The sequence below is a fragment of the Staurois parvus genome, unplaced genomic scaffold, assembly GCF_062004578.1.
Source record: "Staurois parvus isolate SC_StPar_1 unplaced genomic scaffold, SC_StPar_1.0 ptg000048l, whole genome shotgun sequence".
Taxonomy (NCBI): domain Eukaryota; kingdom Metazoa; phylum Chordata; class Amphibia; order Anura; family Ranidae; genus Staurois; species Staurois parvus.
This window is the reverse complement of record NW_028317844.1, coordinates 10,763,933-10,787,400: the sequence shown is the minus strand read 5'-3', so window position 1 is coordinate 10,787,400 and position 23,468 is coordinate 10,763,933. Positions and strand designations below refer to the sequence as shown.

The window sequence follows — 23,468 nt, the reverse complement described above, 5'->3', positions numbered from 1 at the left end:
ATGACGTCCTCCCACTCTTAACTGCACATGCGCACCCTTGGGGGTTTGCAGCAAGGTGATAGGTGGTGCACTGTGTCCCTGGAACAGAGGGAATCACAGCTGATCACATGTAAACAAGGAAATGGTGGTTATCGGCAGTCCTCTCCTCACGCTGATGGAGCATGAGGAACATTCCTCAGAGGGGACATCTACACTGAACATCAGTGCCCTGATGATCAGTGTAGCCCCATAAGTGTCACCTGTCAGTGCTCATCAGTGCCACATACCAGTGCCCATCAGTGCATATCAATGCCACATATCAGTGCCTACCAGTGCACATCAATGCCACATATCAATGCCCATCAGAGCTGCCTTTTAGTGCCAAATATAATTTACAGTCAGTGCCACCTATCAGTGCCCATCAGAGCCGCATATAAGTTCCAATCAGTGCCACCTAACAGTTCCATTCAGTGCTGCCTATCAGTGGCAGTCAGTGCCGCCTATCAGTGACAGTCAGTGCCACCTCATCAGTGCCCATCAGTGAAGAAGAAAAATTACATATTTACAAAATTTTATAACAGAAACTAAGAAAAAACTTTTTTGTTTTAATTTTCAGTCTTTTTTAGTTTGTTTAGCAAAAAAAATAAAAAAAAACAAGTGATGATTAAATACCACCAAAAGAAAGCTCTATCTGTCTCAAAAATAAGGATAAAAAAATGTGTTTTAGTACAGTGTTGCATGACTGCACAATTGTAATTCAAAGTGCGACATCGTTGAAAGCTGAAAATTGGCCTGGGCAGGAAAGGGTAAAAGTGCCCGGTAGGCAAGTGGTTATTAAACACTGTAAAGTTGAAACATTAATAAATAGCAGGCACACTCAGGTGCCTACACATGATGTTCAATCTCTTTCAATTCTGATTAGCAAATGTTACTCAGAATAGCAGAGTTTAAGGTAGGCCTCCCTCTTCCTCCTCTAATGCTGAACTTTTGGATAAAAGACAGGAGGGGGCCATGAGGTACTTGAAAAGGTGCCATACTGTTTTTTATTTTATTTTTGCATATACACATGGAGGGCTGGACTACTCAGCAGCCACTTAAATACCACTGCTGTGGCTCTTCCAGAAAAAAAAGAATAAATCAATAGCAGCCAGATCTTCAGATAATGTGAGGTTCTAAAAAGAAATGTTCTATATTTTTATACATGTAACCATGTGCAACCTAATTGCACCTATACACAGTCTGTGCATTTCAAAGGTTAGTTTGAATGTGACATATTTACTTTAATTGTATCGCACTGTTTCTAATTATTTGTAAAATAATTTTTATCCTTCCTACAATAGACTGACTTTATAATTTTGATGCAACTAAGTCTTTGAAATCATAATTAAAATGTTTTCTAGTCAGTGACACGCAAACACCTTAATGAACAGGAGGCAAATGAAACTGTACATGTAAGTTAAATTAACAACTGCAGGTCCTTATATTTGACATTTTGGTAAATGACCTTATCTTCATTAATGCAGATACTAATATCCAGAACATTTTACTCTACAATCTGTAATTAAATTGTCCTTTGTTTTTATTTCATGTCTTCAGGACCTATTTGCATTAGATGTGGAGCCATATAGGTACAGTGGTGTTAACATGACTGGATTCAGAATTTTGAATATAGAAAACAGCCAAGTTTTATCAATAATTGAAAAATGGTCTATGGAAAGATTGCAGGCACCCCCTAAACCTGACTCAGGATTACTGGATGGATTTATGACGGTAAGATGTCTTAAGTAACATTTTTTTAAAAATGTAACTATAGTTAGAACATGTCCATGTTCCATTTGGTAATACAAACTATATATATATATATATATATATATATATATATATATATATATATAATGGCTTTATAACTGCTTTGTATACCAAAATTCAATCTTTTTACAGTTTATATTAGACTTATTTATGCATTTGTTTATTAAAGGCAGACAACTCAACAAATATAAAGTAGCATGTTTAATGCTTTGAAGGCAAAGTTTGTCAAATGCTAATAGTGTTGCTTAGTGTTTTCTGCAAAATGTTTTTTCTTATTTAACCTGGTTACAGGGACCCCAAATACATGCATATTTTGTACATGTGATATGGATATAAGTATGGATGAAAAAACAACTATACACGTTTTTGGATGTCAAGTAAACATTAAATAGATGAAATTAATTAGCAGATCAACCTTGCAATTGATCAGTGGAAATTAATTAACAAATCAATTAGCCAATTAGTATAACTCAGTTTGATATGATTACAGTCTAATCAATTGAAATTCTATATTATTTATTAATTAAAGTACATTTTGTAATCAATAAACCCAAAACCACCTTACATAACAGTCTCAGGCATCAGAGTTAATTAACTAAAGGATTAGTGACTGTTCATTTAGATATGTGAATGCTTACTGCAAAGTGAATATTCACTGAGCTTAGTACATAAGCTTAAGCTTTTCTAATCATGTACTAGCAAAAATTCAGGTTTTTAAACTTTCCTCATACCTCATTGGGTATTCCAAGTGAACACAACCTGTTTACTAACGTTCATTTGCAGAGTAACCCTTCACTTTTTCTAAACCTCTGACATCTTAGTAACTTAACTTTATTGTATAAGTATCAATATTCGTCCATATTGAGTTTGATACAGGGAATTGAAAGACGTAAGTGTTTATTAGTACACATGGAGATTTTCCAATTTCCTAGTAGATGTTTTTGCAAGCAGGCAGTGATGGATTAAAGTGAAGGAGAGTTTTTCAATGCAGGTCAAAGAAGCAAAGTTGAGTACAAGCTACTGTTCCCAGAGAATTGTCTGCCTGCGCAGCCTTAGGTTACTGTATATGAATTAGGGCCTAATTTATAATAGATACCAAGTTTATTCTCTTTGGGACACTGCAGTAAATACTTTACACAGTACCTGCATTTTATATTTTACTCTTAAAATGCAGCATGTAGAGTGATGCTTTAAGGGTAGTGTTGAGCAATTTTAACTGTCAGAGGGTTTTTTGTTTTTTAGCACACACTAAATTTGTTTGTTACTGATAAATAATTGATTCCAATTCAGTAGAGAATAGGATATAAAGCATTTGCATTGTAAATGTGCATGTGCTGCATTTATCCATTGACTGACTTAGAAAAACAAACTTAGAGCTGATTCTGTGTAAGTCATTTGAGACAAGGGAGATGCCTCACTGATCATTCTTTGCAATGAGAAACCCAGAGATCTATGACCAAAACATAACTTTTCTGTGTTGACTTATTATATTGTAATTACAAAAAAGTGTTTTTATATCTATATAGCTTATATCTGTCTCTGCAGGAAATTTCAGTAACAAAAACAGAAACAGTGATATCAATGCTTAACTAAAGGTGGTGATTAGTTCTTGATCCTAGTTCCCGGACCCAAGACTGAACATGTACTGTACACGCAGCCTCTTTCCATTGCAGAATGCTCTCACAGTGTTTAAGTACAGAGCGACTTCACTACAGTTACAAACTTTGCCTTTTCAATTTGATTACCATAATTGGCTAGACATAGTAATCACCTTGGGAAAAACAGAAAATTGTTTCCTGATTTCTTCTGCAGTACCCAAGCTTTCTGATCTTACAGCTGGCTCTACTGCATCCATATATACACAATAGTCTTTGGGTGGCAATTGTAAAAATCACATTCCTCCAATGGGTGAAATCAGAACAGAAGTGTAAACATACTATACTATTATCTCCAGTAGAATTGCCTTTGTTATACAAAGTGTAAAAACACCATCTACAGTCTAGAGTGATTCTAAACCTATTTTTTTTTTCAAATAACAAACATGTCATAGTTACCTGCTCTGTGCAATGGTTTTTTACAGAGCACCACTGACCCTCCAATTCTTCCAATTCCAATCCCCCACTGGTGCTCTGGACTTCCCCACCCTGCCACATGCTCCCATAGAAAACAGCTTGCTATGGGGGGCACTTGTGTGTGCTGCCTCCTGAGCCTGCTCTGTGTATTCATTGAAAAACAAAGTGAATTGACCCTGCCCCCAGCTCTTTCCTCATTGGCTGTGTTTGACAGCAGCAGGTGCCAATGGCTCCTGCTGCTGCCTATCTGTCCAAAGAGGAGAGAAAGAGTTGAGAGAGCTACTGTCATGCACATCTCTGGACTGAGATCGGGCTCAGGTAAATATAAGAAGAGCCTGGGGGGAGCTGTATGCAGAATTTTTTTTGTATTCTGTGCAAAAAAACCCTTCTGCTTTTAGAAGCATTTAAAGTCACATCTATAAACACAGAAACACACAAAAAGAGAATTATGGACACATTGTTACATTCAGTAAATATATTTTCCAGCACTATTACCAGTGTTCCCACATCATATGGAAGCTAAAGTAATGAGTACATGTATGTTGTATAATGTGGACCCCTTCCTAGAGCTTTCTACATTCACCAGTGGAGGGGCAATGTATTTGTAAATGGTAGATACCTTTGGTCCACCATGATAGAAATAGGGAAGTTTTTGAGACATGTACAAGGGAGGATAACTTAATTTTGGTGAGGAATGCCTTCTAATGCCATTTTATGAAGCCAGCTATAATTTTCCTATTTTAATAGATATTTATTTAATTAATAAAACAGAGGCATAAGCAATATACTATCAGGATGTATATATAATATATTGTATATGCCTAGTTGCAGATAAATAGCATTGTGTAAAAGAAGAAATATCTAAGCATCTCTATTCACATAAAATGAGAAATACAAGGAAGAGTTATCATTGCTGTCTAGAAGGCAGAGGTAATGTCAAAATTAATAACACAAAAAAGGAAAGAAAAATCATACAGGAAGGCAAAATACAATTGGAATAAAAAAAAAAGCAGTCTCAAAAATAGGGACTGCATATGTTTGTGAACAGAGAGATGATGAAAAAGAAATATTATGGAAAGATAAGAGAGAAAGGAAAGAAAGTGAAAAGAAAAGCTAGCTATAATTTTCCATAGAGCCAGACAGATGTACACACATGTATATGCAAGATGTTTCCATGGTGACACCCCCAACTTGACAAAAATAAGAAATCGTAAATATGAAATAATATTAAATAATATTGTCAATCACGATGCTGACACCTTTCAACCCACCATAAGAAAAACTTTATTCCCATCGAATGATAGGTCCAGCAGATGACAGCTGAAATATACAAAAGGGCAGGGTCCCTTGGTGACGTTATTTGCCATTTATGGATATGATCATATTAGGTCAATAATGTCATGGGACGTCATGGAAATATATGGTTGATTACATCACCCTGGAGACCCCCCCTCTTTCTTTATAACAGCTGTCATCCACCCAGGCATGTTATTTAATGGAGTTTGGCCATTTTAATCTTTAGCTTTAAGCATTACTAAAATTGTTGCTTCCAGGCCAAACTGAGTTTTTAAAAAAATATATTTGGTGTATATCCCCCAGGGCAGTGCCTGTGTCATTTGTTTGACAATCCCCTGACTATTAGTCCAGAAACTATTAAAACATGTTTTTAACATTTGGCTCCCATTGACTTTAAAAGGGGTTAAGATATAGAACCCAAACTTTTGCAATGTTTGCCGAACTCTTCTTGAATCTAACCTAGGTATGTTTGGCTTATCCCTATTCATTACCACAGGGACACTCTTCTCATAAACAAAGCTAATCCTTAAAGGTGATAAACTCACCTCTCATTTAGAGTGAAAAATAACCCCCTTTCAACAAGAAAATGTGATCTGCTCAAAAGCCATCGTTAAGATTAATGATGTTATTTTTACTGCTACTTTCAGCAGGTGGCAAATTAGTCTTGCCTGCTGTTGCACCCCCTTTCTCTGTGTCTCTGGGACTTCCTTTTAGTGATTCTTCTCTTCCTTCTAGATTTCATTAATTGATGTCCCTTTTCTTTTCCTTGTAAAAAAAGAGGTACAACATCTGATTTTTTTTTAATTGGACTATATTTCTTTAGACACCTCAAAGCAGAGAGTATATTCTGTCAGGCACTTGGCACTGATATGACTGTCATATCTTAATGTAATAAACAGTTTTGCTATTTTTGAAGAATATATAGGAACACACACATTGAAGTGACTCATTTAAAAATTTTGCTAAACCACAAAAATTTTATAGAAGGATGTGTCAGCATTTTTTCTCATTCATTGATGGATTATGATGGTTGGACATAGCAATATATACAGTATTTTGTTGTTCAAATATGGATAATTGGCAAGCTTCAAAATTAATAAAAGGAGATGAAAGATTTTGTCAGCCCAGAACTAGAATACATCTTGTATTTTGGATTTCAAACAGTATCTAATGAGCTATTTGTGTATATACTGCATACATATGATGTCCTGTATAGATAGTTTTGTTCGCCATGGTATTTCTATTATTTGTGTGTATAGAAAGGCTCCATTAACAGTACTGGCTCTGAGAATATGCATATCAAGAAAGGCAGCATAAAGAATTCCATATTTCATACTTGCACTGGGTTGGTGACGCAAAAGGTGACACAAATAGATCAGTATAATGGTTAGGCAACTAGTTTTTGAAAAATGACAAGTACTTATTTTTTATTTTTTTTATCATATTTTTGTGGAGTTTTGTCTGCATCAATATAACTCTGAAAGCATATTTTTGAGATATACTAACAACAATGAATAATGTATTTTACAGAAGCTTGTGGGGAGTTTAATAGCTCCCAATTGCCCCAGGGGTCCCAAGAGGAGGTTACTGCAGTTCAGCAATCATGTCTCAGCCACAAGCAGGCCCACATTGCTCACTCGGCTGTGTTCTGCTCTTCACCTCTCAGACAGGTGCTGCTTCCTTTTCTGGACTCTGATGTAGATGGATAAACTCCTTTTGTACCAAAGTACCTGTAATCAAGATTTGGAGGTGCTTTCCCACCCAAAGGTGTCTCCATATCTCTGAATTCCAGGTCTCAAATGAGGACTTAACAGTTCAGAGACTACTGAAAATTAGTATACCTCTCTCTGGCTGGACTAACCAGGAACCCCTCACCCTGCATGGGTGACAACTCATGAGTACACAACAATGTCTTAAAACCATGTCACATAGCGGGTAAATATACGTACCATCCCTGGTGTCTTGTACAAGATATATACTTTTTTTTTAATAGCAAAATTAATTTTAAATATGCAGATATTTTTTTTCATTATACCTATTTTTATGTGTAGGAAAAATGTAAGATATTGCTCAGAGCGCAGCACAAGATTTAACTTATGAAGTACAGAATCTTGATAAAAGCAAACCCTATGAAATACCTAGGAAATGGTTGCGCACACATTCTCAAAATATCAGAGAACAAATGTAATGAAAGAAATTGCAGGACTGGTGTATTAAGGACCTCTTTTGTTACTGAATACTTCACTTGCATTACATTCTTATTCATGTATGCGTACAAATGATACAAGAGCTTGAATCAACTCCTAGCTTTTTTAGGTTATTCGCAACTGCAACCCATGAAGGCCCAAGAAGTGACATTTACAGCATAGCCTGAAATAGTCAAATGTGCATTCCATGGATGTCTAGATGTGAACTTTAAACAAAGCTCTATCAAGTTACCATTTAAATTAATGTTTTAACAGAAAAAAAGCCAGATTGTTGAACAGCCATTTCATCTGATTATATGTTTGTATTACAATTAAAATCAATACATATAATACAAACAAATTGAATGTACAAGATGTGCTTATTATAAGCATAACGGTAAAACAATAGAATTTTTAAACATTTCTATTTGACGCATTCCTTTGCTATGTATTATATTCTTGTCTCCTTTTTTGCACATATTTTTTAGCTCAATTTAACCTTTTTTTCTCATTGTCTTTGTGTTTTTGTTGCTTTATCTTACATTATATTGAACAACTTTTATTACTTTCATTTCAGTTGATTTTCTTTAAAATAATGACCATAACTGCAAATGTCCTTCTTTTAGGAAACAGTCACAGATCTTGATTTCAATATTTATCACGTTAGCACAATTTTCTGGTTTTAATCAATGGAACAATGTGCAGCATTTGTTCTTCCTCTGTACGCGTGTAAGGTGAAATGAATTAGGTCCAGTTGGTGCTTTGCCTCTATTTGAAGGACCTAGAATACAGTTTTTGAAATCTGAACTGGATTTTAAGGTGTACTGTGTATTGTTATTTTTGCAATACATCTTGATTCGCTTTTTTTTCATTGACATATGACAATATAAATATATCCTATGCACATCATGGCTTATCAAAAAATGATCTCTAATAAGAGCCATTTTCTTATGAAATTACTTAAGCGTGTCCTTTTTGACTTGTCTCTTAGTCTGGAGTTCATATTTACTAACCCTTAACCCTTTCTTTACCATGGACATAAGGAAGGCAGACTTACAGAATTGTTTCCAGCTGGCCCGGTCAGTATTTTGCATTTCTCGCTCTGCTATAAGCTCATGGTTGCTTCAGCAAACTCCTGATTCCAATTCTGAATAACTGAATAGCTATGATCAGTGGCCAATAGCCCACTGATCATAGCAATTCATTCAAAAAGTGACCCCCACTCCACCGCTACCACCATTGACTCTGATCCTTACTGCTGGCACAATATAAAATACTGTGTTCCATGTACATCCAAGATCCTCCTTGTCGGGGTGCCCCCAGCTTCTCTACCCATCTGCAGCAAGGGAGACAGCAAGTTATGCAGGGGAGAAGTGACTAGTGCCCAGTGGGAGCATTCAATGAGAAGCAAGCATGACCAAATAACATCAATCTCCCTGTACAGCCTGCTGCCTTTGCCGATATCCCCTCTTGTAGTGGTGGAGACAGCAGGCTGTGCAGGGGAGAAATGTGACAGGGACCAGCAGGGAGGATCCATCTTCAGGATGGCAGAGCAGAGGATTGATAAATATGACATGTCATATTTGCCAATCCTTTGTCTGCCTTGAATGAACACCAGGGACCAGTGTTGTTCATTCAAAAATGACATAGTAAACAGTAGTCATTAATGTTTACCGGGAGAGGGATTTACTAAAACTGGTGCACACAGAATATGGTGCAGCTGTGCATAGTAACCAATCAGCTTCCAACTTCAGCTTGTTCAATTAAGCTTTGAAGATAAAACCTAGCTGATTGGTTACTATGCAGGGCTGCACCAGATTCTATGTGCACCAGCTTTTGTAAATCTCCCATTATATATGTCTTTGTGAATGAACAGGAATCTCTCTATACAACACACTTCCTGTTCAATGTGTGAGTGCAGTTAGAGCTGTAAAAGAGAAGAGACTGCAGTAGCAATTGTGAACTGCCTCCTTGCATTACTGTAAAAGTGATCTAGGCCTCTGTAGAGCCACACAATCACTGTTTTGTGTACTACACATGCTATTCCTGCTGGTGCTCACTACTAGGACCTACCAGGATCATAACACCTGATGCTTGGATAGTAAGAAGAAAGAGATCTGGGAACAATCCTTATTTGATTTTCTGTGGAGAAGTGTGAACCAGAAGTGCTCAGCTCTGAGCACTTCTTATTCAGAGCTGTCAAAATCCCATCTAGAAAGCCAGGTACATAACATATGGAGTACAGTGTTGTGCTGGGTCATTTGTAGCAGAGGACAGGGGTGACTATTGGGTCTCAAGGACCCCTGAAGTTCCAGGGGCAGTCATTCTAAGCCCCTTATTTGCACTAAAATGAATGACACCTAAAGGTACCATACTGGTTTCACAGTTTTCTTTGTGCACAGTTTTGAGACCTGACATATTTGGTGTCTATTTACTCAACACAACTCCAGATTTTATTTTTTTATATTAAAGAAAAAACAGGTATCCCTGAAGAAGTCACGTGACGCGTGGCGTAACGTGTAGGACGAAAGCTTGTGATGTCTCTTCTGGTGCATGTGGGAGCCCCCATCTGTGTTCACCCTGCTTTTCCCTAAATGCTTGTAATTGGTTCTGTGAACATTGTATCTATGTGCGTGGCTTTTTTAAAATACATTTTATGTTAATAAATCCTTACTACACTATGAGGGGTTCCTTGTTCCTTATCTTTTGAGCACCTATCCATAGGAGTGGAGAAATAAAGGATTGTGCCTGGAGAGACCTGTGGAAGCAGAGAGTCCAGTGGGAATAATATTGTGTGCATGTCGACCTATATTTTCTATGGGTCAGCTGTTAAAGTGAGTGTGCAAGCCTGAAGGTGGAGGAGCACGATAGTCACTGCTGCATTACTTTAAATGTTGGAAGAAAGACACTGTTATATCACTTTTGGGCTGAATGTTGCACTTTATTAAGTGTTGTCTATCATTCACCATTTATCTGGGTTTTTTTTTTATATTCAGTAGAATTTCTTATCTTTTTATTACACACTTTTTGTAAATATCTAGCCCAGTTGAATATTTACTTGATTCATCACATATTTATTCCATTGGGTGGCTGACTACTCAGCCAGGCATTTGTTTTACAGCCATTTAATACTGTTTTTATTGGTTTTCACACTGTACACTTCAGCTCAGCTGAGTGTTTATTATAGCTTGGTCAGGTGTTATTGTGATTGTGTTTTATTGCTGATATATGTTTCACATATTTTACTGTTCTTGTTGTTTTGTATTTATTTTTTAGCTCACCTGGATGTTTATTATAGGTTGACCAGGTGTTTATTGCTACTTGATTATGGTTTATTTTTGATATATGTTTCACACATTATTTGGATTTAGTGGCTCAGCCAGTTTTTTTATTTACTATTGACTTGATTTGTTTCACAGAATTATTCATTTACACATTGAATTTGATGCTCATTGGGGTGTTTATTTATTGATTTATTTTTTGGTCACTAGGGGGCAGCGCAGCACTATTCTTAGGGATTATATTGTGTTTGTGTGCAATAGAATTAATTTTAGTGTATTTTTATTATATTGGGCCTTTGATTTTAGAAAGTATATAATATTCTGGGGATTGTAAATAATTTCCTAAGCAAAATTTAGATTTAACATGTATGAAAAATTGCTCTAGAGGGGAAGTGTTTCATACAAATGAAGGGGAAAAACATAATACTATATTGGAATCACAAATATTATCAAAGTTAATTTCTGGTTATCTGATCTCCCTTCATCCACTCTCAGTCTCACAGGCCCCTTCCCAGAAATTAGTTTTATATTTTCTTTATTGACACCCCTATTTATACTTTTTTTCAACTATATACAGCCTGGTCATGTGATGCAATGAGTGTCATTCCTCTTTTTCTGTTCAGCATGTGGTGCTGCTCTCTGTAGTATTCTCTTGTGAGCCCAGGGTGGCTTGAAGATGCACCGCTCCCTGACATTCAATGCTCACAGGAAGTGGATGAAGCAATGATGCACATCTTTTGACTTGGAAGAGGACCAGTGTTTGACAGAAAGGTTGTGAATGTTGCAGTAAATAGCATTTAATTAATCATGTGGTGTTGTTTTCTATAACATTCTCCCTTGAGCGTTTCTTGGAGATCCACCCCAGGGGGCATGTCTTTGAAACCTTGTGTTCACAGGAACTGGGTTGAGTGACAGTGTTCGTCTTTTAGCGTGGAAGAGGACTGATGCTGGACCATGGGGGGGAGGGAACGTTTTTTTTTTAGCTTGAGAGGGAAGGCAAACAAAAAAAGGAACTAAACTTTAATCTACATATATTTTAGTTGCAGAATAATTGTTGTCAAGGGTGATATATTGCTAATACATGTGAAAATAAATAATACTGTCATTCAACAGTAAAGAGTATTTTAACCATTTCCTGTCCGGACACTTTTACCCCCTTCCTGTCCAGGGCAATTTTCAGCTTTTAGCGATATGACACTTTGAATGACAATTGCGCGGTCATGCAACACTGTACCCATATGAATTTTTTACCATTTTTTTGAGACACAAAGCTTTATTTTTGTGGAATTTATTCACCACTGGGATTTTTATTTTTTTTGCTATGTAAATGAAAAAGTCCAAAAATTTTGAAAAAAAGTGTTTTTCTTATAAAATAATATTTCATCATAAATCTTGGCCAAAATTTATTCCGTTGTCTTTTTAGTAAAAAAAAAAATAAGCCAAATTAGTTTATAACCAAAAATTATAATTTTTAAACATTTTTTTACATTTTTATTTTATTTTTCATATTAATATTTGTTTTTTGTTTTTTTTTACATACTGTCACCCTAGCAGTACAGTGTCACCATGGTGACACTGTACTACTTGTGGGGGTGATGAAGATTTTTTTTTTTTTACACTGATTGCTTTTACACCCATATACGATGTAAAAGCAATCATTTCTCTTTCTCACTGTCTGCATTCTTGCAGCCATTGAGAACTACTGAGTGAGCTGTGATTGGGCACAGCTTGTCACATGGTACAAGGCTGTTGTGAATAGCCTTGTACCATGTGACCTCTGTGATCATTCACAGATTTCACACGTAGTAAGCAATGATGTCACAAGTGACATCTTGCTTACTACTTTGCATGTGATCACTGATTGGCCAATCAGTGATCACATGATCGGGACCTCGTACAGAGGTCCTGTCCGACGATCGGTGTTTCACTGTGTCCGGAGGACACAGCGGGTACTGAATTGCGGTGCTGCGCGCTCCCAGGGAGCGCGCACAAGCAGGGTGCGGGGAGGCCGTTTATAAACGGCCACCCGACCCTGCAGTGCCACCGTTCAGCCGTTTATATACAACGGCCGGACGGGAGGTGGTTAAAAGCGTATAAAAGTTAAAAAATATAAAAATCATGGCATGTTAAAAGTACATAGATTTTGAGATTTTCAAAATGAGATGATCATTTACTATAGCAATATTATTTTTTTCTTTGGTTATAGCCCTGATTCGCCCTTTTTTTCTTCACTCATTAGCATAGGACCAGTATTAAAAACAGAGATGCTTCAATGGTGTAATATTATCAAACATAAGCACTTTATAAAGTAATATACTCACATTTAAGAAGAAAAAAACAACAGCTCCTTCTTTCAGATAAGTATGCCACTACTTCCAGGTGTCTCCACCATGTGATTTCACTTCTGCTCGACGCTTCTCATCAATCTTTCCTCAGAATTTGATGTCAGACCCAGGAGGACAGCTAAATACTCAACTGTACCCTTACAACTCAGTCCCTTATGCAGCTCTACAATACAAAAATCAAATTTTTTGCCAAATAACACAATTAACCAATATCAAAATACAGGGAGGAAAATTGATACTAAATAACTATATCATAAGAGGTATTCAAAGCTCAATCGAAGGCAATGCTCAGGCTTTCATGCTCTCCTTAGTGGTCAGATTTAAATGATTACACTCATAATCCGTAACAGGCAATCAGATTGATTAATTATATAAATACAATGCAAGAAAAACTTGCAAAAACTTGAAAATTCTAAACTGTAAAACTTAAATAATAAAATTAATTTTGTGCTATGTTTTAAATACATTTATGTTTCTTACGGAAAGTATTTCTTTTTTTACAATTTTGTGTTATCCTATTCTGTCAAATGTAGTGACAAAAATTCTGGGAAACCTGATATGCATGTGTCACAACTTCTTATGTCATTTCCAGTGCTAGAAAAATATAGGACACTCAGCAAAGATCTTAGCTTTTGAGACAAATACCTATTATTGCTATCAGTACACATTCATTTGTCATTATATAGCTCCACAGTGCTTACACATTACGCCTTTACTTTAGCTGAAGAAATAAATAGAAAAGGGAATTGGATTCATGGATGGGCTCACAAGGATCAGTTAACTCATTTAATTGGTCCCTAAAGCGGCAGTCAGAGTTTAAGCATTTATCAAGACAGCATTGAACTATTGCTGTTTTTAAAAATGTGTATGTGCAGGTTGATAATACAAATGAGTGACTGAGATAATTGGTATAATTTCAAACACCGTTGTCAACAATCCTTTTTTTTTTCCTCTTTGTAATTGCATTTAACACTGGATCTTTTTGTTGTTTAACTATCAACGTGAAATTACATGAAATTATTGGTTCTTTCTGTAATGATATACAGAATTCTTTCAGAAGTACAAATTATTTTAATAGCTGTTAATAGATGTTCATAGATAACATATCTGCTTTACTATGTTGTAACCAATACTAAACCAGTACAATGCACAACTTTTTATAGTTTCATTTTATGTAATAAATTAAAGGAACTGTATAGTGATGATGCACATTTTATTTCTATCTTTATTATGATCAGGACTAATAATTGAAAAGAAAATTAAAAAAATGAATAGCATTCATTCTGAGTGATCAAACACTGACCTACCCTTAGACAGCTGAACTTGAAGTTTGAATCAGTTAAGTCTCAAAAAATCAACTTCTGCTTTTCTGAATTTTCAGCTAACCCGATGTACTGTTGGAATCCTTTATTTTGTATTAAATATTTAATTGTAAAACAAAATTGTTTACAAAATTGTAAAACTGTATCTCTAGGTTATTGCTTGATAGAGCACAGTTAAGTCTTGGGGGGGTAAGACTAATCTAGTCTTAATTGTATGTGTTACTTCCCCTGTAATGAAATTTGTTGGCTGTAGCCACTGTCTTGTCTACCAAAGCCATGGCTTCTGCTGTTCAAAAAAAAATAACAATTAAATGTTTTAACTTGGAAAATGTATTAAAACAGCAGGATTTAAGGGTGGAGTTTAACTAACTTTCTTATTAAACCATTTAAAATAAACTAGTGATAGATGCAATGAGGATGGCAGTCTGAGACCTTCACCTTCATATAATATTTATATATATATAATTATTTTTACTACTTTAGCAGCACTATAAATGCTTTACATAGTACAAGTTATATTTGCTAATGTAGTTTAAAAGATTAACAAAGAAATTTTTTTTTAAACATTTCTAATTTTAGGTTCATCTGTAGCATAAAACAATAGTTCTACGTTGCCTGATTAATTTTTTTGTGTAATGTTTTTTGACAATTTGGTTAGAGTTTGTAGCAAATAAGTTTGTAAATACACATTTTGTTTTTTCTTCAAGAAAAGAAAACATGTAATATATTAAAAAAAGAGAAGTAAAGTAAATGTGTAACTGCCTTTCCCGCTTGATAATGCAAAACAGTTCTATCAAGTGCATAGAAAAATAGATGCATGTATAAAAATGCTACTCTTACACAGCAAATCAATAAAAACCATGAAAAAATACAACTAAGGCCCACATTTCACAAGTGATGTAACCAGTTCAGATATTGCTTATGGCTGTTAGCCAATGTATGAAATATTTTTTTGAAAGAGAACTGACCACTGCAACAGAAAATAGCTAGGACTGATCTGCACTTATAGTTGTTTCACACCTGTGATTTGGACTTAGTGGACTTCAGCAGCAGAAATCATAGGTGTATGTGAGCAGCTGTGATTGGGAAGCCAGTACAAAGAAATGACAGAATGACAGGAGCCATGACTGTCTGTCACTGTTGATATGTTTTTGCATACCCAATGGTTACCTGTTGTTAGGGACAGAAAATCAGTCCTTAATTAAATTTGTCTGTGTCAAGGGCATCTGCCCCTAACTGTAGGCTAACCGCTGGATTCACAGATACATGTGAACAATGTCAGACAGCTGTGGCTCCTGTCAGGCTGCCATTGCTTTGTACAGGCTTCCAGGTCTCAGCTGTTTGCATACACTATCTGAATATCAGCTAATGATGTACATATAGGAACTGAGATAAGCTGTGATAGTGATTATCACATCATATCTCCACTGTGCAGAAGTTCAATATTCTGCAATGATAAGTGGAGATGATGCTCTCAATGAGACGCTGCCAGTGATCCCTATGCAAATGGTAAATTTAATAGGGTGGAAAGTCACCGCTCGGTAGCCCCTGTAAAAACTGGTGATGGGCCAAACACCCCCCTGTTAGGTTTGCAGTTGAACATTCAAACTTAACAAAAGATTGACTGCAAACTTCGAACATAATGCAAGTCTATGGGAATCTTACTTGTAAATGCAAAAGTGCCAATTTTGAAGGCGTATATGCAAGTTATGGGCCATAAAAGGGGTATGGGGACGTGGGTACTACCCTGAGGGACATAAATCGGTGAAGAAAAAAATCAAAAAGTACTAATTTTAAAGGGGCAGTCATTTTTCATTGCTTAAAGTAAAAAACGAAAGAAAGAAAAAATACTTTAAATATCATGCCTGAGGGGTTCCCTTAAACTACCTGCAAAGTTGCACATCTGTACAATGTACAGAACCTGCTGTAGCAGGACTGACATTTTAAAAAAAAAAATGACATTTTTATAAAAAAAAAATGAAAGCATTGTGGACCGTTTAGGTCTGGTAGGAAGGTTAGAAGGGACCCCACAGTAAACAATTACAAAGAAATGTGAGTGGGGTTCCCCCTAAGAGCCATACCAGGCCCTTTAGGCCTGGTAGGACTTTTAAGGGGAACCCCACCCCCAAAGAATGGGGGACAATAGGGTGGGGTCCCCCCTAAATTCCTACCAGACCATTGATCCAAGCACGCCCCCTCCTGAACCATACCAGGCCACATGCTCTCAACATAGGGGGTGCTTTGGGGCTCCCCCCCCAAAGAACCTTGTCCCCATGTTGATCGAGACAGGGGCCTCTTCCTCACAACCCTGGGCTGTGGTTGTCAGGGTCTGCGGGGAGTGACTTATAGGAATCAGGAAGCCCTCTTTAACAAGGGGGACCCCAGATCATGGCCCCTCCCTTGTGAATGTGTTTGGGGTACATAGTACCCCTACCTAGTCACCAAAAAAGTGTAAAATGGTAATAAAAACAACAGTTTTTGACAAATCCTTTATTGAAAAAAAAAAAGCCTAAAGAATGGTTCCATCGTTGTAATCCATCATCAATCATGGCATCCATATTTGTCATTCTGATGCCGACTCGCTGAAATAAAAAAAAACGATGCCCGCAGACCCATCCACACCCGCCGAGCACTATCTGACATTTGCCAGTCAAATGTAAACAATTGGGCAGAGCTAGCGGTGACGTCACGTAGGTGCCAGAGTGTTCCAGATAACTTAAAGCCACATGTAGTGCAAGAGCTATAGCGTCATCAGGGCTTCTATTGGCTCTGTACGCAAATTGGTAAGGGTCAAAACTACTCTATACGTTTTAAAAATAACCATATATGAATGGCGCCTCTCGCATACTGTAGGTCTTTTATTAACGTTAGCTTAATTTTTTGAACTCTTAATTTTTCATCTTTTACTTTTCATTCAGGAGTATTTGAGCCCCTATATCACAAGACCATGGACCTTAAATCTCACTTATGCTCCACATCACAGCTATTCTTCATGTATATCATTCACTTTCAGAGAAAAGAAGTGTAAATGTTAATAAACTGGCTCTCCTCTGAGAGCTTTATATGTCATGAAGGGCCACAATATGTCAAGGCAGAAAATGTCACAGGTTAATAAACATACGTAAAAATATGAAATTGCAATGCATCCCACTAATGCATAACTATGTTCTTCGCAAAGATAGATCTGATAATCTATGAGCATCCCAAGATTTACTAATATGAATGATAAGATCTGGCTGCGTTTGGTTGGATCTGCGTTTATTGAACCCAGTGGCAAGTCCGCAACCCTGAACTTTGACAATTCTGACATGTTTCCTCCCTGTTGGGACTTCCTGAGATGGGGTGTAGCCTTGACTATATACATGCAGGTTCTGAAGGAATCCATTTTCATTTCATTTTTAACGTGTGTATTGCTTTTATTATATCATACTTCATCTATGTACTGTAGGTGTGTACCTTTTTAATACAATGAAAAACAGTGGGTATATTTATATACTAACAGTACTTAAGGCTACATTTAGAAATACTACTCAGAAATATCTTTGATATTGAATGGACTTCATCAGAATGCCCTATGGTACTATAGTCTCATTTAATTAGATAAAGTAACCCCAAGTGTTGTATTGCCAACTGTAGCTGTATATGAAAAACAAACCTTTAAACAAACATGAGAAATAAATGTATATAGTGTTGAGGGTCAGTGCATGTGCAAATATCAAATCTCTCCACCGTAAAATAAACCCTTGAAGAAGTTGTATAACATGAAATGCAATGAGGTGGAGCCTGACACTGGCAAGCGTACTGGTGTGCATGCAAAGCCACATGAATCTTTTACTGGGAATGTGAACCTTTTTATGAGCCTGCTTTATATGCTTAATTTGTGAGTGTTGATGATTTTATGTTATTCAAAAACTAAAGAACTAAGATCATTATGACATCAGCAAATCATTGACCAAACCACTTTGACTTTATTATACACCAGTTCTTCTTTATTTGCTGAAAAATGATCTGTCCATTGTAGCCATATGGTACAACAGAAATTAGACTTTCCAATATGTAGAGACATAAACTTTCTATTTAGTGGTCTTCAGTAAACTGAAATCTGATAGGTTGTTATGAGTTACACATCATTACACATCATTATTGGACATCATTATTGCATCATCATCGCTCTGTCTTTCTGGCCTAGAGAGGAAAAAAATGGGTAATGTTTTTGACACTGAAGTGATGCCAGTTTTGCCACTGAGAGACTCCTTGCCCTGAAAATAACATGAAAGGATTCTTTATGAAAACAATTATACCATACAGTAAAATAAAATGAATGCTTAAAATGTAGAACAATATTATTTACCTCTTCTAAAAGTCAATGTGAAATACAATTTCTATTGTAAGAGAAAATATTACAATCAAATGTAAAGTTGAAGAAGAAAGTATTTAGGCCATGAATTCTGCAGTAGAAATGTACTCTGCTTTCAAGCCTCATCCTCTTATATACCTATTAATCTTCGAAGCTGTAGTGTGCCTCAAGTCAAAGCTTTGTATGCATAATTAGTATGACCTAACAAGTGCTACAGATTCATTAGCATAAAGTTTTCCTTACTAATTGCTTTTTGCCATGATTTCATTTAGTTATCTGCTTTCATCATATGTGGATTAGGGTACAGTTGTTCTATTTTAAGCAATAATCCTATACTTTGATGTTCCCATTAGAGCAAGGTGCAATTAAACGTTACTTTCCAGGCCTATATTATCTCAAGAATAAAATGGAACTTCCAAATTCTTTATGGCATTGCAGACTATGTAAGGAGACTATGTAGATTATGTAAGCCATGTACGTATAAAAAATAAATTAAGCACCTGACAATAAACGAAGTAGGATACCTTTGCTGTCAGTACAGCTTCAGTCCTCCTTGACTCTCCGTTTATACTTATGTGGATTTCAGTGCATTTTCCAGTTTGCAGAAACAGACCACAGTCCATTTAACATGATTTCCTAAGGATCTAGTTCACATCTATGTGTTCTGAGTCAGTGAGTTTTTTGGAAAGGGTCAGGGACTTTTTTCCTGCAGCAGATTGTGTTTTGCATGCAGTAGACTTCAATGGGCATGCACCAAAAATGTGAGTGTTGCGTTTTTGCTGTGTTTTTGCCATATTTACAGGTTTCTTTGCTACTAGAAAAGAATGACAGTTATGTACATGTAGTGCAACTTTGATTCGACTTTAATGTGACTTTTATGTGACTTTACATTCTCTGGCACTCAAGCAGCATCAAAGTTGCATCAACATAGTGCAGGAACCTTTATGTGACCAAAGTCACATGTTAGGGTTAATGGCTAGGGATAGGGTTAAGCGCTATGGTTAGGGGCTAGGATTAGGGTTAAATGTTAGACTTAGAGCTAAATGTTGAGGTTAGGGTTATATGTTAGGATTAGAGACTGAGTTAGGGTTAGCAGTAATTGTTAGGGTTTAAATGCTAACTCTAACCCGAACCCTAACCCTAGCTCTTAAACCTAGCCCTTAACCCTAGCTCTTAACCCTAAACTTTAACCATAACCATAGCTCTTAACCCTAACATTTATTCCTAGCCTTAACATGTAACCCTAACCGTTAACCCTAACATGTGACTTTGGTCACATAAAGGTTCCTGCATGACATTGATGCTACTTGAGTGCCAGAGAGTGTAAAGTCACATCAAAATTGCATCAAAGTCACACTATATGAACAGAACAGTCATACTTTTCTATTAGCAAAAAACATAAAATGCTGCAAAACATTTGTTCAAAAATGCACCCAGAATGCACAGGAAAAACGTATCAATCACGACCTGCATTGATGTGAACCTAGCCTGAAATGTTATCTTACAAATCCTGATCTGCACGTGATGGCATACTGAACTCTGCTTCAGAAATAAAAGCCCCCTGTTCTTCTATGGACAAAGAAGAACAGATGTTGCATTCCATACTACAGATCCTGGTGATTTAGGAGGCTATGGAATGTATTTGACTTCATCCAACAATTCAAGAAACAACTCTTAAATTCTCTTAAATTCCCCAGCTTTATCATACTTTATCATCCTGGAAAATTTAAACGTCAAATGTTTATGTATCATAAAGCTTTTTAAAGTCATAACTCACTAGACAGATGCATCTTATCACCTGGCAACAAAGCAGAGGATATTGGTTACTAAATTTGAACAGATGTATGTGCTTGTACAAGCCAATGTTCATTGCTGCACTGAGCAATGCATTTTGTGAACGAAATATGCATTTTGTGAACGACAACTCCATTCGATATACAAACAATTGAAGGATGTAACACATTTGTTGATATGCCTAGAAGTACTAAGCAGTTATACTATCCTTCTCAAGTGTAAACGGGGCCATATTATCTTTTTTAGATGCCTTAACTGAGTTGCTTGTGCAAACATTAGGGAGTATTTCTAAATCTATTTTGAATAATTACCACATGCTTTGCTCTGGAAGTATGGAAAACATGACTGATCAGGTCATTCTAAGGCGATAAAATAAATACGATCTATAAAACCATATTACTCTTTATTAAATTTGTGGTTTTATAGCTTTATTATACTGTGTTCCCTTTTTTGACTTCAGAATTTTCAAAATTTCCGGTGTGCATCTCTTTATCCAAAGCATCTCCAAAAGCCCAAATATTTATTTATTGCACATGTATCTAATTGTACTGTATCTGCATGTTTCTAAAGATCCTGAAATTATAATTTACTGTTCAATATTTATAGTTAAAATTGCCATTAGGAGGTGTAATCATTGATCGTACCAGTTTTGTTAGCAGCTGTTGTTTACATTACTATTGGTCTTTTACTACAAGCAGATTAACTGGTGGGACTCTATGGTTCTAATTACAACTTATAAAAGGTGCAGTGAAAGGTGGCAGGATAGCTGGACAAAGTCAGAGCTGTAATGTTAGTGCAATAATTAGAATAGTGTAGCAGAATTGCATTTTCTACTCAAATAGTATCTAACAGTAATAGCATAGTATAATGGACCTAATATTGATATAGGTTTTTGCCTACCTGTCTACTCTCTCATAGCAAGTTTATTTTATTTTATGATACAATAATTTTTCTTCAATGAATTCTTCCAGAACAATTGCTATCTAAAGTCATCAATCTTGCCAATTATGACTGATTAAAAGAAAACCCCTCTGCTATATGTAAATGTTCAGTGACCCATATTTCACAATTTCTAAAAATCTATTTTAACACTCCTATTTAAATATACATTAATGACATGGTCAGTAGGTTGTTAGCTTAAACCCATAATGCATAAAATATACTATTTTTTGCATATGGTACAAGTTATTTTACATTCTAACAATGTAAGGCCCTGCACACTCTTAATTTTAATTTAACAGAGAAATGCTGTTTCTCATTAGACCATAACATGCCATTAGCAGCAAACTTTATGCATTGTAATCATGGGAGACTGCTTGAGAGTGAATTATTACTAATTTATTCATGACTTACATTTTTTTTATAACTCAATATTAAACTCTAGGACTTTTGAATAAAGATTTTTTTGTAATATTGGTCCAATCAAGATAGCAATAATAATAGTGTAGCGGTTAATAAATAGAATGGGAGTTGTTTAACAGCAGTTTCACAAGTATCAAGCATAGTATATAATAATCATAGCTGTGAAGGTCAATGGTATTTATTTTATAACTTTGCTGTTTTACACAGTGATCGTTTCATTATTTTAATCATTCTAAATAAATCTTATCTTTGTTATTGTTGTTAATCATGGGGCATACCACTAATAGCACAAAATTACCCTTCTATTTTTCTTTGTGATAATTTACATAATTTTTCATCAACCAGTGGCTTGAAAACTTCTCATGGCAGCCTCACTGCAGACTGTGCTCAGTGCCTTTGTTTCTCACTCAACATTTAAATAGGACTTGACCTGTAGAAGCTGTGACCAATAAAGGAAAGCAGAAAGAAAATTATTAGTCACCAGCATTGTCTATGGGCTCCCTGCAGCTGATCTTTTCCCCATCATTGGCTTAAAATACTTTATTCCACACTGTGTTTCTGTGTGGACACAGCCAGCTTGGTGGAGTTGCAGGGCTTTGTTTCCTAATGTCAGAGCTGCTCATGATGATGAGTGGTCTTATGATTAATGCAGGAATGATCAAGCAACCAAGGGGGCGTGGTTTGGTGATGGCCTTAAACTGACACATGCCATGAGAGCTCAGTCTGGGATTAGACTTCAGGGAACCCTGAACCTAATGCTTTACAAGTGCTCTCGTGGTTCACAGCAACAAGTAGTATTTTCAATACTCTACTAGACAGACCAGTAACTGAGTATATACAAATTGACAGGGTTCATAGAACCCCAGGATTACCAAGACACAAGCTCCCTTCCCTGCACATGTTCTGTTCCTACTGTGGAGGAAGTTATGGCTTTAATGCATGCCACTAAAAATACAGGACTTGGATGGGTGTTCATGTGCTTTGAGTGAAATCTTCTTTGCCATCTGTTACACTTGCTGATAGATGGATGAGCACAACTCAGCATATCTTACTAATGTTACATGCTTCCTACTGGTTCAGTTATTGTCAAGTCCATACTGTACAGGTGGACTGGAGCATTTAACAAACTTGTTTCTTTTGACTTACATAAATTTGAGTGCATTATTCTATTATTAATCACTGTTGTGTATTGTTGTTGGGACATAATTGCATTATGTGATAGCATAAAAGCACACTAAAAACATGTGGCTATGGATGCACTTAAAGCACTTATCTGGGCAATCACATGAATAGCTCCTGGTCATGGTGGATGCATGATGTGAGCACTCCACTGCTCTCTTCCACCCCAACTCTATTTCTAACTGCTGCTATGGCTTCAGAGGCTACAGCATTGGACGTCTGAGCACACAGAGCACCCCATGGGTAAGATAAGGAGGCAGAAAATCTCCTCCCCACCTCCGTTTGACCCATGGTCTCCTCCCACCCTAGACCAACCTTGAGTGACCCAGCCTAGCTCATGAACCCACTTTTGGCCATGGAGGAGGATGAAAGCACCATCTCTCCCTCTCATTCACCATCATCAGTTACCGAATTAACCATTGAAGTGCTGGACGAAAAGCTACAGACTTTATTGCAAAAGCTTACACGTAATATTTCTCTAGAAAT

General features: G+C 36.4%; 1 protein-coding gene across 2 annotated transcripts in view; it reads left to right on the top strand.

The window, feature by feature from the left end:
* Positions 1-23,468, top strand: part of GRIK2 (glutamate ionotropic receptor kainate type subunit 2) — an 855,383-nt gene that overhangs the window by 449,335 nt on the left and 382,580 nt on the right. For both annotated transcript variants that reach the window (XM_089665163.1, XM_089665154.1), the window contains one exon: positions 1,576-1,749. In XM_089665163.1, coding sequence (XP_089521289.1) covers positions 1,576-1,749 — 174 coding nt within the window. The remainder of the gene's footprint in view (positions 1-1,575; positions 1,750-23,468) is intronic.